The 21,542-nt window shown below is 40.0% G+C and overlaps 1 protein-coding gene across 5 annotated transcripts in view; it reads right to left on the reverse strand.

Moving 5' to 3' along the window:
- LOC133445822 (abl interactor 2-like) overlaps positions 1–18,762 on the reverse strand; it is a 42,255-nt gene extending 23,493 nt beyond the window's left edge. For all 5 annotated transcript variants that reach the window (XM_061723298.1, XM_061723295.1, XM_061723296.1 and 2 more), the window contains exons 1-2: positions 18,605–18,762; positions 1,051–1,218 (exon numbers count right to left, since the gene is read on the reverse strand). In XM_061723298.1, coding sequence (XP_061579282.1) covers positions 1,051–1,218; positions 18,605–18,721 — 285 coding nt within the window. In that variant the 5' untranslated portion in view covers positions 18,722–18,762. The remainder of the gene's footprint in view (positions 1–1,050; positions 1,219–18,604) is intronic.
- Positions 18,763–21,542: the final 2,780 nt, after the last annotated feature.

The following is a 21,542-nucleotide window of genomic DNA, read 5'->3' on the forward strand; positions in this document are numbered from 1 at the left end:
TTACATGAGTCCAAATGGAACACATTTGATTGCGAGATGCTAGCGGCTGTTTGCATGTTTTTATACTTGTACTAGAAAAACTCTTGCCCACTTGACAGGAGTGTTAATCACTCCCCCGTCGAGATGCACCACAGAGCAGAAGACAATGGCTTTTTTAGAAGCTTTTTCTGTGAAACAGCTGCTCATGAAGGCAGTGAGTGAAACAAGAATTGTTTGCTGGTGTTGGCCAGATAGTTAAACAATGAGCCGCAACTTCTAAACCACTGTAAAGGCAAGAGCAGCTGCAGATTCAGCTCATTATGACAACTGCACAGTTGTACGTGTACGTTGAAAAAAAAAAATCTTAACTTTGGAGGAAGCCCCTTAAAAAGCACAAAATGTACCTCCTGCTGCAACCCTGTTCTCCTAAGAGAAAACTACCAACAATCCTTATGTTAATTATAAATGGAATGACAGTTAAAAAAAAAACAAACACGTCTCTGCACTTTATTATTACAGCATACAGGTTTTTTTTCTCCACCCATTAAGTGCAAGGTCCTTAAATAAAATCTGAGATGGCTGGGCTGCAGCAAAGGGACTGATATCCTGAGAGCAGCTAACATAAATGAGCCTGCATGCATACATGAATGCAGCATGTGCTTTCACACATGAGTTCTCTGACAATGCATTACACAACCGCATTCACTTTTCATGCACTATGTGCACCCATGCCTACATTAATGATGGTACATTTCAGCTTGTGAGTATATTTCACCGATGTCACAACATTGCTGGGATTCAGATGGAAGAGTCTTCACCTTCCTCTTGGTGGTTTCATTCCCTTCAGTGTGGACAATTACCATACCCGACTCAGATACTTTAAATAATAACAATGTTTTCTTACTAATCAGATTTTTTTTAGTGCTACTAGTGGTGGGAAAATCTGATCTTCCAAAACCTTTATTTATTGTGGATGAAAACACAGCTAAGTGTGGTATTTAGGAGTTTGGAGAGCCTTTTAAACTGCTCAATCTTCTCAAACAAAGTCAGAACATCAAAGGTCCACCAGACCTGTGAAATGTGGTTGACTGAGCTCTCCATGCGCCGGAGCTGCGAGGCCTGGATGTCCAGCATCTGTAGCACATTATTGGCCAACGTGTTGATGAGGTAGGCAACGCTAGCCAGAGACTGGGTGGTGTAGTTTTTGGTCTCCTCCAGCGCTTGCTCCTTGTCTGCAGACTGCAGAGGAAAAGGAAAAAGATACAGCACAAGAGTCACTCATAGGCACCAGTTCATTCATAAGTACAGGAATTAAAAAGTGACATTTCAAGTAAGAAATGTTAACCGGTAGTAACAGTATGTAGACCTGCTTTGAAGAATGAAATTAAGTAAAATTGTGATTTTATTATCCTTAGGGCTTTTCTTCAATCATGTTTTGTTCTGCTGCACCTTTGACATCAGCCAAAACTCCTTCGTGAATAACGAATAACACTGAATTTTGGTTTAGAGCCACTGTTTGTTTAGCCATTGTTGTGGATATTTCAGGGTTCTTATTCCTTATTTCAGCTGATCTATTATTTCATTTGAGGTTAGCTTAGATTGTTCTGTTGTGTATTTAATCATGTAAATCATATAGACGTGTTTCCACTAGTGGGGGCTCCAGGTAGATTTTTCGGGGTAGATTGTGCGTGTTTCCATTACCAGAAATGGCCCAGTAAAAGTTGCCTTCAGGAACCTTTATGGACCTGTAACAAGAGAGGTACTCAGGTTGTCAGGTTGGCCAACAGGAACCGGTTGCAGGGGGGGGGATGTCTGCTGATCAGGATTTCTAAATTATGTTCAGTACTCTCACATGACCATAAATCATCTGGCCACAAATCATTTGGACATTTTGCTACGAGTACAGTTGATGAAGTTGGAGATTGAAAAAACGATGGATGGACCGACAAGTCGGTGTAGGTCTTGTTGCCATATTACACCAATATAGAGGTCTGGCGGGGGTTTCTTTTTAATCTCAATTGCACCGCGAGGGTCAACGGGTCAGCCCTGTTAGAGGTTCCTGTCTGGCAGATTTACCCTGAACTCCTGCTAGTGGAATCGTGCCCATAGTCAACAGAAACCATTTATGCAGCATGGCAGGCCATGGATCAAAACTGCTGACCTTCTAGTTGGAGGACAATTGAGTCCATGCCATGCCAGTTGCTTTACCATTGTCAAATCCAGAGCCGATCCAGACCACCTTGGCCACTGGTTTCTAACCTAATTTTTCAGCGCAGCCAGCCGGGGCTAAATTGGGGTGGGAGCGACTACCCCAATCTTACGGCCTGTTCAGACTGCAGGCAAAAATGGCCCAAATCTGATTTTTTGGATTAAAGTGACCGGGTCAGACTTCTTCAGGAGTAGTGTGAACAACCAAATCTGGCCCAGATCTGATTTTTTTTAAACAGATCTGGGCCACTTCCACATGTGGTCCTGAATCAGACCCAGGTCTGATTTTTTTCATATGGCCGCAGTGTGAACAGCCAAGGCAGATTTTATGCGACTTTTAACTAAATCTTTGTTGACATTTGTCGCTGTTCATCTCTGCCATAGTTCAGATCCGTTGCCTTTGCCCTCCTTGTTATTGTTCTCAGTTCTAAACGGTAAACAATTCACACTGGAATCTGATATAGGCCACATTTTAAAAGGCAATGTGAAAAGCCAAAAAAAAAAAAAAAAAAAAAAAAAAAAAAAAAAAAAAAAATCGGATCTGAGGATAACAAAGCATTAAAGACCTTTCTTTTGTCTAAAATAATTCTCATCCAAAATTCTGTAGCCAGAGTTCTGACGATAACTAGCAGGAGAGATCATATTTCTGCAGTTTTAGCTTCTTTTCACTGGCTCCTGGTAAAATCCAAAAATAGAATTTAAAATTCTTCTACTCACATATAACGTTACATCTTAATGATGATATATCGTAAAGAGTTTATAGTTCCATATTTTCCAAGCAGAGCACTTCACTCTGAGACGATGGGTTTACTTGTGGTTCCTAGAGTTTTTAAAAGTGAGAAGGGAGGTAGAGCCCTCAGTTGTCAGGTCGTGCTCTTGTGTTGCTGTTGTCTCCTCTTTCCTGTCCTCTCAACCCCCAACCAGTCGAGGCAGATGGCCGCCCTTCCCGAGTCTGGTTCTGCTAGAGGTTTCTTCCAATAAAAGGGGAGTTTTTTTCTTTTTTGTCACCTGGTGTTTGCTTAGGACGGAGGATTGTATTGAAGAAACGTTTTGATACAATCTGGTGGTTTACTTAGCAAAAAAACAATCATAATTATTGTTATTTTATTGGCTTTGTATTAATTGGACTAATTTGAAATGAGCTGAACTGTCTGGAGATGACACGTGTGGTGATGTGGCGCTTTATACATAAAGCTGAATTGAAACTGAATTGAATTTCCTTGTGCTTTGCAGAGCAATAGTCACACTTGTGCAGTGTCTGCTCACTGCCTCCTTCACAACTGAATTCAGCTAAAGTGTGAAGTTAACAGATTGAATCATTAAGGGATGTGGTTCAGTTCATTCACCCTGAAACCTTCTTTTTCTAGTGATAAGTGTTTTTAAGACTTGACTCAACCTTGTTTATTAGTGCGAAAACAGATAATGTACGCTATGTTTTTATTCTACGTTATTTGTTTTTCCTAAAGCCCTTTATCTAGTCTTGTCAAGTCCGTCAGGTCGGTTTCAGGTCGGTTTATGTCTTACTTTAATTAGAAGTGAAAGAAGTATGGAGAGAATTTACTGATGGAAAAAAACAACACTACAGTACAAATACGTCTTTACCCTGTGTATTCCTTCTATAAAATTGCCCTCCTATTACTTATATATGGTTACACTTATAATATGCATGTAAAATGTAAATGTAATAAAGACCTTATTATTCTTGTTAATTGTAACTTATAATTGATATTAATTTGAAGGCTATATTCAAAGTTGACTGGTTCTGAAGATCAAATAATATTTCTAGTCCAAAACAGATTAAGTAATGTAAGAAGTGCAAGTTAACACACACATTTTGAAATTGTGCTATTGTCAAGCATTTTCATTTTTATTTCAAAAATGTTTTAAAAAAAAATAGCGAAATAAAGAAAAAAACAAAACCAAGCTTTTCAGCTCTACATCAATACCAGATTTAATCTTTACAGCTTGCATATATTTCATTAGCACTATGCATCCTGTATGCTAAAACGAGCCAAAGTTTCTGCCTATATAGTGATGTTAAGACCTATAAAATCAGATGCATCAGATTAGTAGCAGATGTTGCTATTTACCCCCTTAATTATTATGAAAGCAGCAAGGGTGTACTTAGTTTCACAAACCACCTCTGCATTTTGGCTTTCTTTTTGTCAAATAAAGAATGAAGCGTATATGTAATGTGCTGTGTTTGTAATTATGAGGTTGCATTTATCTAACTTGCACACCTGGTAACACCAAATGGTTTTCGATGTGGTGGGATGTAAAGCCTCAGAAGTGAAAGAGGGTGTATGTTATTTTTTTAAAAGGACTGAAATGAAATAATGAAGAAAAGCTGAGTTTGTGTGCGTACCCACATCTGTCTATCTATACATTTATCTATGGAATGAGCAACTCATTTTTAAATTTGGGCACGAAGAAAATTGAAGAACGTTGATCTAAGCACCAGGCCTTTAAAGGGATGCTTGAGATTTCAAGCTCCAATCACACGAGATGCAGTTTAGCATTTAACTTTGATGGTCAGTACTAGGGAAAGCTTTACACCGACTGCCCTCACAAGTATGCAAAAAACTAACACTGGCGTATGTTTGCTGAAGCAAAATGTAGGTCAGTGCAAACTCATTCATGCCTAAGGTTGACAAGAAACACACTGACACCCAAGAGTTTGTGTGTGTGTCCTCTCTCCCCCTGTGCATCTCTCTCTCACACACACATAAACTTACATGAACACATACAAACAAGTCCTAACAGACAACACCAGCTTGCACATAGACAGACTGTGTCACAGACTTAGCTGACCCAGAGCTCTACATTCCCAGAGTTCAAAAAGCCGCTTCCTTTCTTTACGTTATACACAATCTCAAGGTTTCTATAATGTGGAAGTTGTGCCTGGGGTCACACTGGGACAGTGGAAGAAAAATAATAAATTCATCTGTTAAAATACAATGCCATTCTTTTGCCTTTTTGGCTATTTGCATAAATAAAATGCAAATTAATTTAACCTTTCTGTTGAGCTATGTATAAACCAAGTGTAGTACCGGAAAAAATACTTTGTACAAGCTCTAAAACTACCCAATGATACACTAAATGATACATGACAAACATTTCTATGCACAGGATGCAGACGACTTTCTAGAGTAAATAATGGTCAAGGCCCCTTGTCATTAATTTAAATATTTCAGAAGTGTGCAAGAGCAAGTAATAAAGAGCTCAATATTTCATATTTGCCAGTCCATTGTTACAGGTAATAAAAAGTTTGAACGTGTACTGTTAAACATAGTGCAGAATTGAACAATCACATATTTTTTACACATTCTGAACTTGCCAGTAAATGAACCATCAACTCAAACGTTACCATTGTCAAACTATATCTCTCACCAGCATAAATAGAAATTCAACAACTCTTTGCCTGTTTTGTACAATAAAAGGTCTTAAAAAGTGCCTTTTTGATGCTTGTTGGTCACATTTAGCGACCAGTGAAGAGCAGTCATTCTGCTGTAATGATAGTACCACAATCTTTGCAATTAGATTTTCCAGAGCTGACAAAGTGCTCCAATTCTGATAAAGTTTTGATTATTTGGTCTGTTTTCAGATTCCTTTGTGAATCATTTGAGACTCGTGAGAATACACTTTTGTAAATCATGTTTTAATGGTATGGTGTAGGGATATTATGGCTAGGTTTTTAATTTGTATACTTTTTTCCAGACATGGTTCTTTAGTTTTGGTGTTTCCTGTTAGGAGCTGGGTTCAGTTTAATGTTGGTGTTATTGTGTCTTCTCTTCTTTCTATCTCCTCTGACTCGTTTCTTTTAAGGGCTGTTCGGTCTCTGTATGATCGGAGCAGGAGTCTGGTTCGCATTGCCGGCAGTTAGTCAGATTTGTTCCCAGTGCATGTTGGACTCCGGCAGGGCTGCCATTTGTCACCGGTTCTGTTCATAATTTTTATGGACAGGATTTCTGGGGGGGGGGGGGGGGGGGGGATACCACAGGATTTCATCTCTGCTTTTTGCAGATGATGTTGTCCTGTTGGCTTCATCAGGCCAGGGCCTTCAGCATGTGCTGGGGCGGTTTGAGGCCGAGTGTGATGCGGCAGGGATGAGAATCAGCACCTTCAAATCCGAGGCCATGGTTCTCCACCGGGAAAGGGTGGCGTGCCTTCTCCGGGTGGGTGGAGAAGTCCTGCCTCAGGTGGAGGAGTTCAAGTATCTTGCGGTCTTGTTCACGAGCGAGGGAAAGATAGAGCGTGAGATTGACAGACGGATCGGTGCAGCGTCCGTAGTTATGCGGCCGGTGTATCGTCGAGGTGAAGAAGGAGCTGAGTCGAAAGGCAAAGCTCTCGATTTACCGGTCAATCTACGCACCTACCCTCACCTATGGTCACGAACTTTGGGTAGTGACCGAAAGGACGAGATCGCGGATACAAGCGGCCGAGATGAGTTTCCTCCGCAGGGTGGCTGGACGCTCCCTTAGAGATAGGGTGAGGAGTTCGGTCACCCGGGAGGAGCTCGGAGTCGAGCCGCTGCTCCTTCACATTGAGAGGAGTCAGCTGAGGTGGCTTGAGCATCTGTATCGGATCCTCCTGGACGCCTCCCTAGGGAGGTGTTCCAGGCATGTCCCTCCTCCCTAGGGAGGTCAGTGTTTCCCCTACCATTATATAGGCCTGGCGGGGCCGCCAGGCCAACGAGACCCCCCGCCAGGCCTAAAAAAAAAAAATCAATGATCATTTACATTTAGGAGCCTCTGTGCAGCGCTGTTCTGCAACGGGAGTCAACCTGCTTCGTTGCCTAGTAACGCTGCTGAGAGCGCGGTCATATTATAATATATTATGGGATGTATAGAGTTTGTAGCTAGCCAAAAAAAAAAGAAAAAATATGGCGGGGGGCGACAGACAACATGATATAAAGAAATGTTTCTGCAGGTCCGTGTGTTTGTGTTTGCATGAGACGCTGCAGGGAAGCATGAAGGAAAACACAGCCCGACGACGCACCAGGCGTCCGCGGGGTCCTAGCGCCAGCCATGTATGAGCGTCTAGGCTGATTTATGGTTCTGTGGTACACCAACGGCGTGGAGTACGCGGCGACACGCACTGTACGTGCACGTCGCCGAGTACCCTACGCCGTAGCTCTGCGTTGGTGTACCGCAGAACCATAAATCAGCCTTTACCGTCGCTGACACTGTAATTTTTTACTGGTGACCCAGTAAAAAAACAACGCATTTAAACATCTGGCTGGGATCCCGAATGGCTTAATAACCATAAATACAGCCCTTGGTTGTACCACACTCCCCATGGTAAATTTCCAATTTGTTGTTTAGCTTACATTTTTGTTCTGATTGAGCTTCTTTTTTTGGTAAGCAATAATGATGAAAATAACACAGACAAAAGATTGTCTTTCCACTAGAACCACTAAAGGTTCATTTTTTTCCCCAGTCAAATGCATGTAACTCTGTTATAACAAAATGGGTAAAACAAATCTACAATGTTTAAATTATTTATAACTGATATAATCTCAATTGTGAATAGGGATGTTTTATGGCATATGCCGTCAGCACAAGCAGCCCGTTAAAAGAGGACCATCCCAGAGGGTTTTCATAGAGATCCCTCTGAAATATATAGAAAAGATGCTCAATGCTCATATGGGGTCAGACCTTTCTGGCCCATGACACTTTGGTTAAAGGTTAGATTAAATCTTATTATTTCATTGAACTTTATTTAAACTTTATTTATTTTTATTTGAAGTGATATCATTCAGCAATATAGGCCTACAATGATTTTTAATGTTAAACTTTGTTATATTGCTACATGTCCAATATGCCGTCCCACGCGCCTCGTCTGTTTAGGATTTTTTCGGTGGTACCACCGGGCCTGAAAAAAATTCTAGGGGAAACACTGGAGGTGTTCCAGGCATGTCCCTCCTCCCTAGGGAGGTGTTCCAGGCATGTCCCTCCTCCCTAGGGAGGTGTTCCAGGCATGTCCCTCCGGGAGGAGACCCCGGGGAAGACCCAGAACACGCTGGAGAGACTATGGGCCTTTCTCAATACAAAGAACGCAAAGAATAGACTTGTTCTTGGAGAGTACGTTCTTGCTAGTCGTTCTTGGAAGTATTCTGCTAAGACTGCTGCCCCCACGACATGGTAATGGATAAGTGGAAGAAGATGGATGGATGTTAACTTCACTTCCTGTTTTACTTCAAAGGGCTGTCTGTGTCTTGTTTTCTGTATTTTCTAGTTCTGTATTACTGACCTTCGCCTGTCCTGATTGTTGGCACCTGTGTCTCATCTGCCCAAGTCAGTGTATATCTTGTCTTGTCTATCCCTTCCTCCCTGCTGTTCTGTCTGTTTTTCTTCCTGTCTCTTTTGCCATCCTGTTGCGTTGACTTTCTCCTTTGGTCGTTTTTTTGTGTTTTTACCAGACTTTTTTATTAATTTTTTGGATTCCTGCGTAGCAGTCCTTTTTGTGAGATAAAATTATTTTGTCTTGAAACTCCAGCCACCTCATCTTCGGCATTTGGGTCCTGCTCCACTCAACCATGACATTTAACTCATTTGTTATCATGTTTTGTTACTGTAAGATACACCTCAATGGAGACATTTGTTTACCATCTTTCTTACCTTATTCACTATCTTAATCTTTTCATTTTAGTTTTTTTCATCTGTGGTCCATCTTTATTCTGATGATCCTTTACCCCTCCACATTATCCTACACCCCCCTCTTTTGCCTTAGCTTTCCGATGCTCTCATGCTCTGTAAGCATTGACCTAGTTGGAGAGCTGCCATCTTTGGCCTGAGGCAAGGGCAGAACCACACACACACACACACACACACACACACGCACACGCACACGCACACGCACGCACGCACGCACGCACGCACGCACGCACGCACACCATTAATGTGTTTTTACTTTTAATGAAGTTCATGTACATGAATCACAGTAGATTCACATAGAATCATATGAACGCTCTGATTCCTCTGACCTCTTTGTTGTCTTTTTTGTTTTCAAAATAGTCTGGTCTACTAGTCACTGTTCATTTTTATATATCCTAATACACATGTAAAACCAAATAAGATTTTAAAACATCTAAATGTATGGTTTAATCTTTTTAAGGGAAAAATTGATTAGTTAAAAAATTAAAATCAAAAATCAGGACCTCCCCAAGCCAAACTCCAAAAACGCAGTTTTCAAGAAAGACAAAGAAATTGTTGCAACTTTTTGAAAATATTTGGAACAACTTGTCTAACAAATACATAGAAACTCAAATGATAAAGGATGCTTCTCCCAAATAATGAGAAGAATTTGGCTATGTTTCTTTATTATACTTTCTGCTCCGCTGGGGTTTAAAAAAAAAAAAAAAAGCAACACAGATTTCATGTTTGTCTTTTCATGTACTCCACAACATGGAGTGTAAAAAGTGAGCCATTAAGCAGGTGATAGGATTGACAGTGTGCAGTTAAAGATGTCAACCAATATCACCTCAATTTTAATAAAAGATACATCCATTATTCAAACATACACAGTATATCTATCATGCCTTTTTTAGTTGTTTGTAAAACAATCAGCAGTAGAGCTGCTTGTACAACACAGATTAAGGTATTATAGACTAGCTTTAAGATATTTAATGTAGACTAAGCGGCAGCTTTATCATTGCTTTATGCCTGGTGCAAACTCTGAATTTGCATTAATCACTGCTGGCTTTCACAATTCAGGTACTTTGGTAAGGTAATGCCTGGAAGCCACTGACATAGTATCCTTGCACGTGCATCCATTACATATGTATTTATGTCTTCTGATTTTTAAACTCTGTATTTCTAATTCATAACCGATTAAACCATTATGAAGCACATAACTTTGAGTGGTGTGGTATAAATGTTTAAATAAATCAAATGTGAACTATTGCACCAACATATTTAAAAATTAAAACAATTTTTTTTCTTTTAACAATTTTCTGCTTTGTAAGAGAGATAATTATTAGTTTAAATTTGATGTCTACAAATCCGACATTGAGATTATGATTAACATCATGAAGCAGAATTCGAGCTTTGATTCAGCTGAAAAAATATGAGTTCATGTCATCTAGCTTGCAGAATCAGCTCATGTTTGCCAAAGTTCTGATCACAAACCCATCTTTCCAAAAGCTCGGCCTACTTCGCCTCCACAGGAACTGTTCCTGGCACTACCTCTGATAGTGGGGGCTGAAACTCTAAACTGTGAAACCAATCACCATGGATATCAACCCAAAATTCACACACATTCACTCACAACGAGCGTCGGCATCCAGCCTCCTGCCTCCTGCAGCAGTACCATGTGTTTTCAATGAGTAGTAGGAGGTTGAGTTACGTTACAGCTACCTCTTCTGACAGTTAACTGGTTCCAGCTGTGCAGGACCAAGAAGGTACAAAACACGACAGGACTTTGAGAAGACAAGTTCTATGGAAGGCAGTTTGAGGGCTTGATGGATGAAAATCCCCAGTTTCACATTTGGATTTATAAAGAGTTCATAGATGAAAGGTTAAGGCTTGTTTATTTGCTTCAATTATGTTCTATCAATTTATGGTTCTGTGTACTATGTGGTTTCATTGTATTTTATTTTAAAACTCACAGCATATGGTTAGATGTGTGGGTGGTACTAAATTGAACTACCAGGTTTCTTAAAGGAACAATCCATTTCATTTTTCCTCACAGTCAATATTAGGAAAATGGCTGTTCAGGCACTTGCTAGGAGATTAAACTACCCAAAAACTCTTTCAGAATAAGCTTTCCATTACTCTAGTGGCAACTAATCATCAGTGTCATCTCTGAAAAACCCACGTGCAGCTTTTCTGTAACTGTATGTGACAGCAATCTGATGTGAGTCAGGTCGAGTAACACATATGTATCACCGTCAACACGGCATCTCTGTGAAATCCTTTAGCCACATCAATGCACAGACATGTGAGATAATGTGGCATATGTTCAGAAGACTGACAGATAGTGTGAAAGTGCTGTCCAAACTTTTGTCCTTCATGTTTTACCTGAAAAAAAAAAAAAAAAAAAATCAGCTCCTTCACCCCATCTATTGTTTTCTCTCTAAATCTGTGCCAAAGGGAATAGAATGGTTAGACAATTAGTCTGTAACTAAATTTAGTTTTATTATCAATATTTTGAACTGCTCAAATCCACTGCCAGTACCTTGATAGGATTTTTTTTGATAATAATAATAATCATATTTTTATATATCATAATACACATGTAAAACCATGTGAATTATGACTCAGACTTTTTCCATAAGATTGAACTTGGGCTGAGTTGACACTGTCAACCTCTCTCACTGATAAATCATTTTAAGTTTTGACGTATTTTTTTTTTATTATTTAAGATCAGGCCTTAAAACAACTTCTGAATATAGACAGACTGAAAAAGTCATGCAAGTATGTTTTAAAGCAGTCTTAAAATAATTTGATTGAGTTGAGGGGCACTACCTCTTTGCCGTTCTCAATAGGTTTGTGTCCTGGATCAAACTACTTCATACTTCTCCTCAGGCTTGAGTCATCACTAATTCTGTTCAATTGGATTGTTTTCCACAATATTGTGGCACTAGACAGAGGTGTCCACTTTCCCCCCTTCTGTTTGCCTTAGCCATAGAACCTCTTTCTGTTGCGCGGAGATCTCTCTCGTCTTTTCATAGAATTATTTGCTCTGGTGTTGAACTTAAGCTACCCCTGTATGCAGATGACCTTCTTTTGTACGTTTCCAATCTCATATGTAGTCTTCCCCCAATTTAAATGGGTTCTGGAAAAATGTGTCTTTTTCTCTGGCTATAAAATTAATTTACTTAAAAGTAGAGATGTCCTGATCAAGTTTTTTTTGGTCTCGATTCGATTCCGAGTCATTTGATTTTGAGTATCTGCCGATACGAGTCCCCATCTGAAACGTTCGTAACACATTTAAAAAAAATGAACAAATGCAAAATAAACAGATCCAGGTTGACCCTCATTAAGCTCGTTTTATCATTTAGCACTTAAACAGTGCAGTTCTCTTCGAGGTAGTTTCAACAATCAAGTAATAATAGTGCTACTATTAACTGGTAAAAATAGTTTATATAATTTAAACGTAAATTTGAATTAAATAAAAACAGCAGTTCAGCTTAAAATATGCAGCAGGCATCTAAACAAATAAGCAGTGTCGTAAAGTGAATGAATGTGCTACCCAAATTTCTCTTTTTATATCAATGTATCCCCCTATTTTTGCCAAAACAGTTTTTTAAGTCGTTAGATCAGATGGTTTTTTTCTTTTTTGCGGAGCGGAAGGGCCCCAAGACTGAGATTCTCTCTATTGCAACAGTTCACCTCTAACGGGGGTCTTTCCCTACCTAATTTTTTTAATGTATTACTGGTCTTCTTCACACATTCATAAATTAACTTATTGGCTAAATTCACCTGATTTGGTCTGGTGTAAACTTGAAATTCAATCAATTTCTTTTTCACCTGTCTCTATTATCTATTCATCACTACCTTTTAAATCGTCTTCTGTTACTTCTCTACACTTAAGATTTGGTCTCAGTTTAGATGTCGTTTTACATTTTTGTCTCCCTCTAACAGAATGCCATTGTTAAGAAATCGTCAATTTCTAGTCTAGTCTAGAGTCTAGTTTTTGGGTTTAGGTAGCGGTAGCGATAGCTTAGCTCAGACTGCAATCAGATCTCAAGATTTAGGTCGATTGCTGTTATTGTTTTGGTCGGCTCCGTGCCGGTTTCGTGCTTTGTTTGTGGTTTTTTGTTGCAGATTTCCAGTGCTTGACGTGTGTCTCCGTGTGTTCCTGCTTCCTGGATTGGCAGTGGATGTCGTCACCCCCCCCCCCCCCCCCCCCCCCCCAAAAAAAAAAAAAAAATCACTGGGTTTGTATGTGTATATTTATGTATGTGTACGCATATGTATGCGTATATATATATACATTAAATATAGTAATAATGCACATATATATACTTTTGGTAAGAAATCGTCAATTTCCCCCTGCTGCTACTAATGCCAGCTGATGGTCTTTTTCTTAGTTTTTCTGAGTTTTCCTAAAATGTTTTCTCATTTGTTTCTCCATGTCCAAATTAGAAACTGTACTGTATCTCATAATTGTTTCCAAATTTTCCAGCCCCCCCTGCTGACCCAGCATGGGTTGACTTTCTGGTTCTTAGGCTGAATCAGAAATCACCCCTCTCTAATATATATATATAGAATACTTATGGCAACCGAGTCTGACTCATCTCGTAAAATTAGAACTGCCTGGGAACATGAATAAGTGTGTTGAACTTTCTGAATCATGGTGGGATAAGGTGATCCTTAGCAAACATTCAAGTACACTATGTGCTAGGTCACAGCTTGTACAGTTTAAAGTAATAAAAAGTCCACTTCTCAAAACCCTGTTTAGCTCAAATCTTTAGTTCAATCTTAGACCAGTGTGACAGTTTTTTTATGTCCAACTTTGGATAAATTCTGGAGTAATTTCTTTACTGTACTTTCAGGGGTTTTTGGAATCCAGATCCAAAGTCACCCATTAATTACCGTTTCTAGAGTTCCAATGACCACACTTAAACTATCTCCCCAGCAAAATTAGATTTTAGCTTTCTGTTCCCTTCTCGCCAGACACTGTATTTTGCTCCTTTGGAAATCTCCCTCACCTCCTTCTGGATTACTATGGCTTAATACTGTCAGGGCATTTTTAAGGGTAGAAAAGATCTTACTACAGGTAAAAAATATATATACTTTTGTATAATCTCTTTTAAAAAATGTTAAAAAAAAATGTTGCACTGATCATCCATCAGTAATCAATATGTAATATCTTCTTGTGTTGTCATCATCATCATCATCATCATCATCTTGTCACAAGTAATGGATTGGATTTGCATTTATTAATTTTCGATGTTCAGCTTAAAGAAATTCATGGAATTTGAGAGGTTTGGGTCTCGATTCTTCTATAGTAAGATTATTTATAAGGAATCTAGTCCAAAAGTTAAATTTGGTTAAATGAAAAAAATAACTATAATTTTTTTTTTATTTTGATTTCAAGGAAACTAAACAAAAGTAATTTGTATCTGTATGTGCATTATATAACTGAGACTTTTTAAACAATGACATCCCCATTATAGGAAAATAATGAGCAGATGATTTTCTTTAAATGAATGAAGCCAGATTTAAATGCTGTGATCATTTCTCACGGGAAGACACACCTAAACGAAAAAATATTTATCCCATAAGATAGGATAAATGGAAGAACTGGATTACATAACAGATCACATCATCTGCTTGCAGCAGAAATGTAGGCCATTTAGGGCGGGTACTATAGTCAGTGGTGTTACGGCCATGTGAAAATAAAGGCCATACATGAAGATTTAAATGGGCTAGAAGACTGTTGCTTACATAGACAATACAAATTGAGTCAATTCCAGAAAAGGAAAAAGTGAGAGAATGTAAGAAAAAGAGAATACAAAGACTAAAGGAAGAAAAAAGGGCAAAGAGAGAAACTTCTAGGAAGTAAACTGGTTTAATAAAATATAACAAGTGAATGAAAGTGACATCAGGGAAGTTAAAACACTGAAAGGAAAATAGGAGTTGGACCTAATTTGTAGGTTTTCACCATTTTCTTTATTTGGAGTTTACATCAATTTTGTCTTTTGTCTTCTATTAACAGCTAGTAGTTATGCTGTAGATTATTATGTCATAAAGAATAAACCAAACCAAAGTTTGCACCAGATGTTTTAGCTTTTAACCAATTACTGATGGTGTTTATTATCAAGCTGCAAAGGCAAGTTAGTGTCTCCAAAATCACACACTCATATGTGCCTACGCTCAGAGTCTTATGGCGCTTTTCCACTAGTACCTACTCAGCTCGGCTCGGCTCGCCTCCACTCGGTTTGGCGCACTAGGGGTCTATCCGTGGCGAGTAGATACTTTTCTGTATCTATTCTGCCGAGGTTCTAAGCGGCTGAGTTGGGCTGTATCTGACGTCATCACACTACAGGCCACCGATTGGTCAGGGGGTTGGAGTCAGACGTCTGAGTCAGGATGTGACATCAGAGAAAGAGCGACTCTGACGGCTTCTTGTTCAACAGGCAATGGCAGTGCAAAAGTCTGTTTCATGATCCAACTCTGAGGTGCAGATGTTCATAAACCTGGTGGCTGAGGAGAGAATTAAAAAGGATCTAGACGGGTGATAAGGAACGACCAGATCTACCAGGAGCTCTGTCACTTCATAGCTGCTCGCGGCTCCAGCTGACTTTTCAGCATCGCCGAGACAAACTAAAAAAATTAAAAAGCGTTGCTGCTTGAATCTTCTCTCACTCTCATTTTTAACTTGATATCGAACACAAGCCACTGACCCAGCAGCACATATATCATCTCCTCCAGGTTCTACATCTTTAGTGTTGTTGTCTTCTTTGTTTAGATCACACAATCAAATACGTCACAGCAGCTTCACTCCAACCTCCTACTTCTGCTCCAGGTGCTGAATCGTTATGGAAAAGAAACCAGGCCGAGTTGAGTCGAGCCGAGATGAAATGAGTAGAGCCGAGTGGGTACTAGTGGAAAAGTGCCATCAAAGTGCCCAAAATTCGGGGAGGGGATTATTCAGTGCAGACAGATTTACTCAGTTCTGCATGCAAGTTCTGCACTAGTTAAGAGTTTTAGCCAGTGCTGAAGTCAAAAAATCAGCATGCTGGGTTTATGCAGCAGAGGCGTTTTAAAGGAGGAATTACCATGGAGCAACCGTCAGAATGTGAAAATAAAGTAATTTTCGGGCCCATCACTTCTATCACCCTGGTAGTAGTAATCACTGTTTGTCGCACTGCAAATTATTCAAACGACAATTTGAAGTCGTGTTTGAGCAGCAAGACCATTTACACTGAGATGCATCTGTGACAATTCAATCAGAATCCCATTTGAAACCGCCTCCATGTAATCAAACAATTAAAAGCATTTCATCTGGTTTTTATGTGTTAGACCACTAAGAAATCTGTCTAGATATGCTCTATAATCAAATTTGGGATGGTAATCTTATCATAGTCATAGAACTTTAACATGACTATTTCTGTAAATTGTTGGAATCTATCAGGAAAACTGTTGAGATACTGCATTTTCACAGCAACCACATTTCTCTGTATACTGTTTACCCAAAATGACTCATCATCAGACAGCCTGTGCGTTGTTCATCTCGATCGACAGTGATATTCACACCCACAGCTGTACAAGTGTGAGGATCATAAAATGTGGTGATAACAGGTGTGTATTTCAACCCAGCTAAAGACGAACAGTCGTTCATAACAGCCTTGCCGGCCCACGTACACTCACAGGACAGTCATGTATTCACTGAAGAACATGGGGGGTAATGAAGATGGCAGTGTCTTACTTGACATTTTAAGATTCCTTTCAATAAAGCTGGTCATAGATTTGGTCGGCTCCTGATTCCACTGGACAAAACTGTTCTAAAACAAATAATCAGCAATAATGATTTGCTAATTAAAATGACTAGTTGGTTCTAGGTTGGTCCAACAAGAAAAGCAAATAAACAGCTTGCAATTTGTACTTAAGAGGAAATCAGGGGTCAAGAATATAAATAGCAGATTATCTGTAATTTCAACAATCTCTTGCATCCTAACAGATGAAAAGACATTATGGTATAGTTGTTCGAATAAACCCATTATGTTCACTTGAACGTTGAAGTGGGTAACAAAAACCTATTAGAAAATAAAAGGTATCATTAGAAACTTGTTTCTTTTATAATGTGCTTGTTTTCTAAATGAATCATCATGTTTTATTACCTAATGCTTGGTTTACACTGCAGAATTTATGTTGTGGATGACTGTTGTGTGTCATGGAAATATCTTTAATCATAGCTCTAAATCGACCGTCCGACATCGTACAATGTTTGACGAACATGTTGACATTATTCCACATCCATGATAGCCTATGACTGCAGGAGTCTCATTGTATATTCTTATTCTTGACGCTGTACCCATGATTAACAGGGTGAGATCCAATGATCTTGTGTGACTTTAGACATTTGAAAAATAGCCAAAATAAAATGTAGCGATATATATCAACTCATTTCCTGAACGCAAACACAGTTGTTTCTTTTTTTGGTATAATCTCTATCTTTTTGTACTGCCACAGCTACTCTTTCTGAAGAGCATTAACTTTGAATGAGACAGTTAATATAAAGATATCAATGAAACTAATAAGAATAGTGATGATAATAATAAGTATATTTGCTCGCTCCATTTACTTGAAGACTTATAACCTGACTTCTTAAGCTTTTGTGAAACTGTGAAGGGAATTTTGTTACCTTTTTTTTTTTTTAGGAGATTGTTCAGTTGATCAAAAAAAGGGGGAAAAAATTCATGTTTGGATGAAGGAGAACAGCAGCTTCTCAGCCCAGTATTTGGGTTCATAGCAGAAAAGTGACGCTCGTTGACAAAAGAAGCAAAAACCACACCTTCCTATGTGGTCAGTGGGGCATTTTTTTAAGATAATCCTGTGGTGAAATATACCACCATTTCTTCCAGACATTTTCTCAGTCTTAAACAACATCATATCTACCTTACACACAACTGAATGATCTTTTTCCTCCACTATTTTGTTTTCATTCTGTCCGAATTTCCAAAAAATTCCCTTTAAACTTTTATTTCGTTACTCTCAATATTAATAATTAGTTATACATTGATAATATCAATTTTCACTTAATTAAAAGTAGTTTTGTTTTAACCACAAACATTGCATGCAGCAAAAACTAAATGAAAAACAGTGTCATGAAGGGTATGATTTAATTGGATGACTTATTCATAGCTATAAACCCCCACGCCAGACTATAATTAACATGTACTGGTTTAAATGGTTCCCTGCTAATCTGTAAATGTCATACACCATGAAGCAGACACTTTGATATATTTTACAAGTAAATGTTGTTCGCTCTTTAATTCGGCGTGCATGCAATAATAATATCCAAATGTACTTAACTGTAATAGTAACTTTTTAAAACTAAATTACATCCATGTACAGTAATGTCCAGCGTGGTTTGGCTGGAGGAGCCGCCTCTCAGTCAGACCAGCTGCAAAAGTTGCTGTTTCTCATCAAACAGAGACGTTTGGTTGGTAGTTTGAAAGTTGGCAGAGTTATTTTCTGCTGTTTTAAGATGCAGTGGGACCGTTTTAAGCCTGAATTATGGTTCTGCTTTAAAACGACGGCGTAGCCTACGGCGTAGGGTACGCGGCGACGCGCACCGTTCGCCGTAGGCTCTGCGTCGGTGTAACGCGGAACCATAAATCAGCCTTTACGTGTGTAAGCTGACCAGGATCCACTACTCCCTGAACCCGCCCACTCCCACTCACAACACTGGGCTTTCCAGAAAAGAAATGTTTATGTAGTTGTTTTTAAATGCCGCCACGTACCTGGACATAGTTGCTTTCGCAGTACTCGGCTACTCTCTCCAGGTTGCTGAAACTGTCCAGCAGCGCGGTCCGTCCCGCAGGAATCTCCTCCTCCAGCAGCATCTGCAGCTCCGCCATCTTTACATGCTTTCTCCTTTACTATAACGCTGCTGCGCTGCTGCCTTCAGGGACCGTGGGAAATACCACCCGCTCTGGGGAAACGCTTGAGTTTTCTGTCGCATTCCTGTTTAGGGGCGTGACTTTTGGAAGATCCATGGTTGTTTTGACAGAACCTCTGAAGTCATGTTTGAGAACTTATTACTATATAAGAAAATGGTTATATTAAAGACAGGGAAAACTACTCCAGAAGTAGGCCTACTCACAAAATGGTTAAATCAGACACATAAAACATAGAATGACTTAAACTTCTACAGCTGCAGTGATAACTTCAAAAATCACAGAGTGCAGAAAGCACCATCAACACTGCAGGCAAAACATGTAGGCACCAAGAAATGAAGGGCGGCTATGTAAAACTACAAGGATTTTTGTAAGCATAAAGAAAAGAGAAAACTTCAAAATTGAAGACAGATGCAAGGCAGAGACGGATGCAAAACGCCATCTGTGCAACATAAATAGTCATGAGGTTTCCTATTGAAATAACGAGCAGAAACTTCTTTAGGCTGAGAAAACAGTAGCAGAAACCCCACAATGTGAACCCTACTGTGATGTGATTTAGTTGTAGCTGTATTTTATATCTACCACTAGATGTCACTACAGTCTACGCTTTGTGTTATGAAGCAGGGGCTTCTGGGTAATAGATTGAGACTGCGTCAGAAAGCTAAGTGACGGCTGTTAATGAAGCAATGTTTTGTGTGCTCTTCTGGAAGTTAATAAATGGTTGAATTAACCAGCGTGAGTCAGTGGAATTCATGACATGGTGTCAGAAGTGACCATTGTGGCCGTCTGAGTGAGAAGAGACAAGATTGGAGCAGCGAAATGGCGAAGTTTCACGCACCAGAATCGTTTGACTTCACCCAGCCATCGGCGTGGCCGACCTGGAGACAGCGTTTCTCTCGCTATCGGATTGCCACGAAACTGGACCAGGAGGATACAGATGTACAGGTTAATACACTGTTGTATGCTATGGGCAAAGAAGCGGAGCCGATATTCAGCGCCTTCACATTCACAGCGGAAGAAGAGGAGGATGAAGATTATTATGAGGAAGTAGTCAAGAGGTTTGATGAACATTTTGTGCCAAAGCGGAATACAATACATGAACGCGCATGTTTCCACAGACGCTCCCAGCGGCAGGGAGAGAGTGTCGAGGCGTTTGTAAGACATTTGTACCAACTGGCGGAGCATTGTGACTTTGGAGCAACCAGGGATGAACAGATACGCGATCGCATCGTTATCGGGATTGCAGACAGTGACGTGTCTCAGAAACTGCAACTGGAGCAGGATTTAACCCTGGAGAAAGCCATCTGCATTGCTCGTCAGTCTGAACTCATTAAAGTGCAAAACGCTGGGGCCCGAACTGCAGACACAGAAGTAAGTGCAGTTACTCGCAGATTCAAGCAATACAGACCGTTCGAGAAGAGACAAGCTAAATTCAGTGGAAATCAACAATATAGAGGAGCATCAAAAACAACACATGGAAAGAGCTGTTCAAGGTGTGGGAGGATGCACGAGTTTGGAGCTTGTCCTGCAACAGGAAAACGCTGCCGTAAGTGCAATAAGACTGGTCACTTTGAAAGTGTGTGTAAAACTAAGCTTGTTGGGGCAGTGAAAACTACAAATATGGATAGTGATGAAGGCAGTGAATGGTTCCTCGGAGCTGTTACAGAGGACACAGATGATGAAGACAAATGGTTTACCGATCTGCAAATTAATGGCATTACTGTGCAATTTAGGATTGACACAGGCGCAGATATAACCGTAATATCGGAACGTACATACCGAAGCCTGCCTCAGCGCCCTCTTCTGAGAGAGACCAAAGCAGCTTTCACAAGTCCTGGTGGAAAGCTTGTTTGCAAAGGCAAATTTCTGACTGAATGTGTGAAACAGGGACAGAAATACACATTTTGGATGTATGTGATGAAAGGCCCATTTACCACTAACCTGCTGGGACGGAAAACAGCAACTGAAATGGGACTTGTACGCAGGGTGGATGGACTTGAGTTGTTTGAGGGTGTTTTTGGAGACATTGGACTATTGGACTGTACTCCTGTGAAAATTGAGCTCCGGCTGGATGCTCAGCCCTACAGCATTGCAACACCGCGACGCATCCCTTTTCCCATCCTACCGCAAGTGGAAGAGGAACTGAAACGAATGCAGTCACTGGGCATCATAGAGGAGGTGAAAGAAGCCACTGACTGGTGTGCCCCCATGGTGCCTGTTATTAAAAAGAACAAGAAACCCCGAATCTGTGTTGATTTAACGAAGCTCAACAAAGCGGTTAAACGAGAGAGGTTTATCCTTCCCACACTAGAGGACATTGCACCGCAACTGTCAGGCGCAACAGTTTTCTCCACTGTTGATGCCTCAAGTGGATTTTGGCAAATACCACTTGACCCCAGTAGCAGGAAGCTTACCACTTTCATTACACCAGTGGGGCGTTTCTGTTTTACGAGGCTCCCCTTTGGTATTACGTCTGCCCCGGAAATATTTCAGGAAAAGATGAGCACACTCCTGAAAGATCACACAGGCACTGTGGTGGTGATGGACGACATCCTGATTTTTGGCAAAGACAAAAAAGACCACGACCACAACCTCAGTGAAGTGATGCAGACCATAAAAGCTTCAGGACTGAAACTGAATAAGGAAAAGAGTCAGTTTGCAAAGTCTGAAATTCAGTATTTCGGACACATTATCGGGATAGACGGTATCAAACCCAATCCTGAAAAGGTCAGAGCCATCACAGAACTGCCCAGCCCCACTAATGTTACAGAGCTGCGCCAGT

The sequence above is a fragment of the Cololabis saira genome, chromosome 6 (genome assembly GCF_033807715.1).
Source record: "Cololabis saira isolate AMF1-May2022 chromosome 6, fColSai1.1, whole genome shotgun sequence".
NCBI classification, from domain to species: Eukaryota; Metazoa; Chordata; class Actinopteri; order Beloniformes; family Belonidae; genus Cololabis; species Cololabis saira.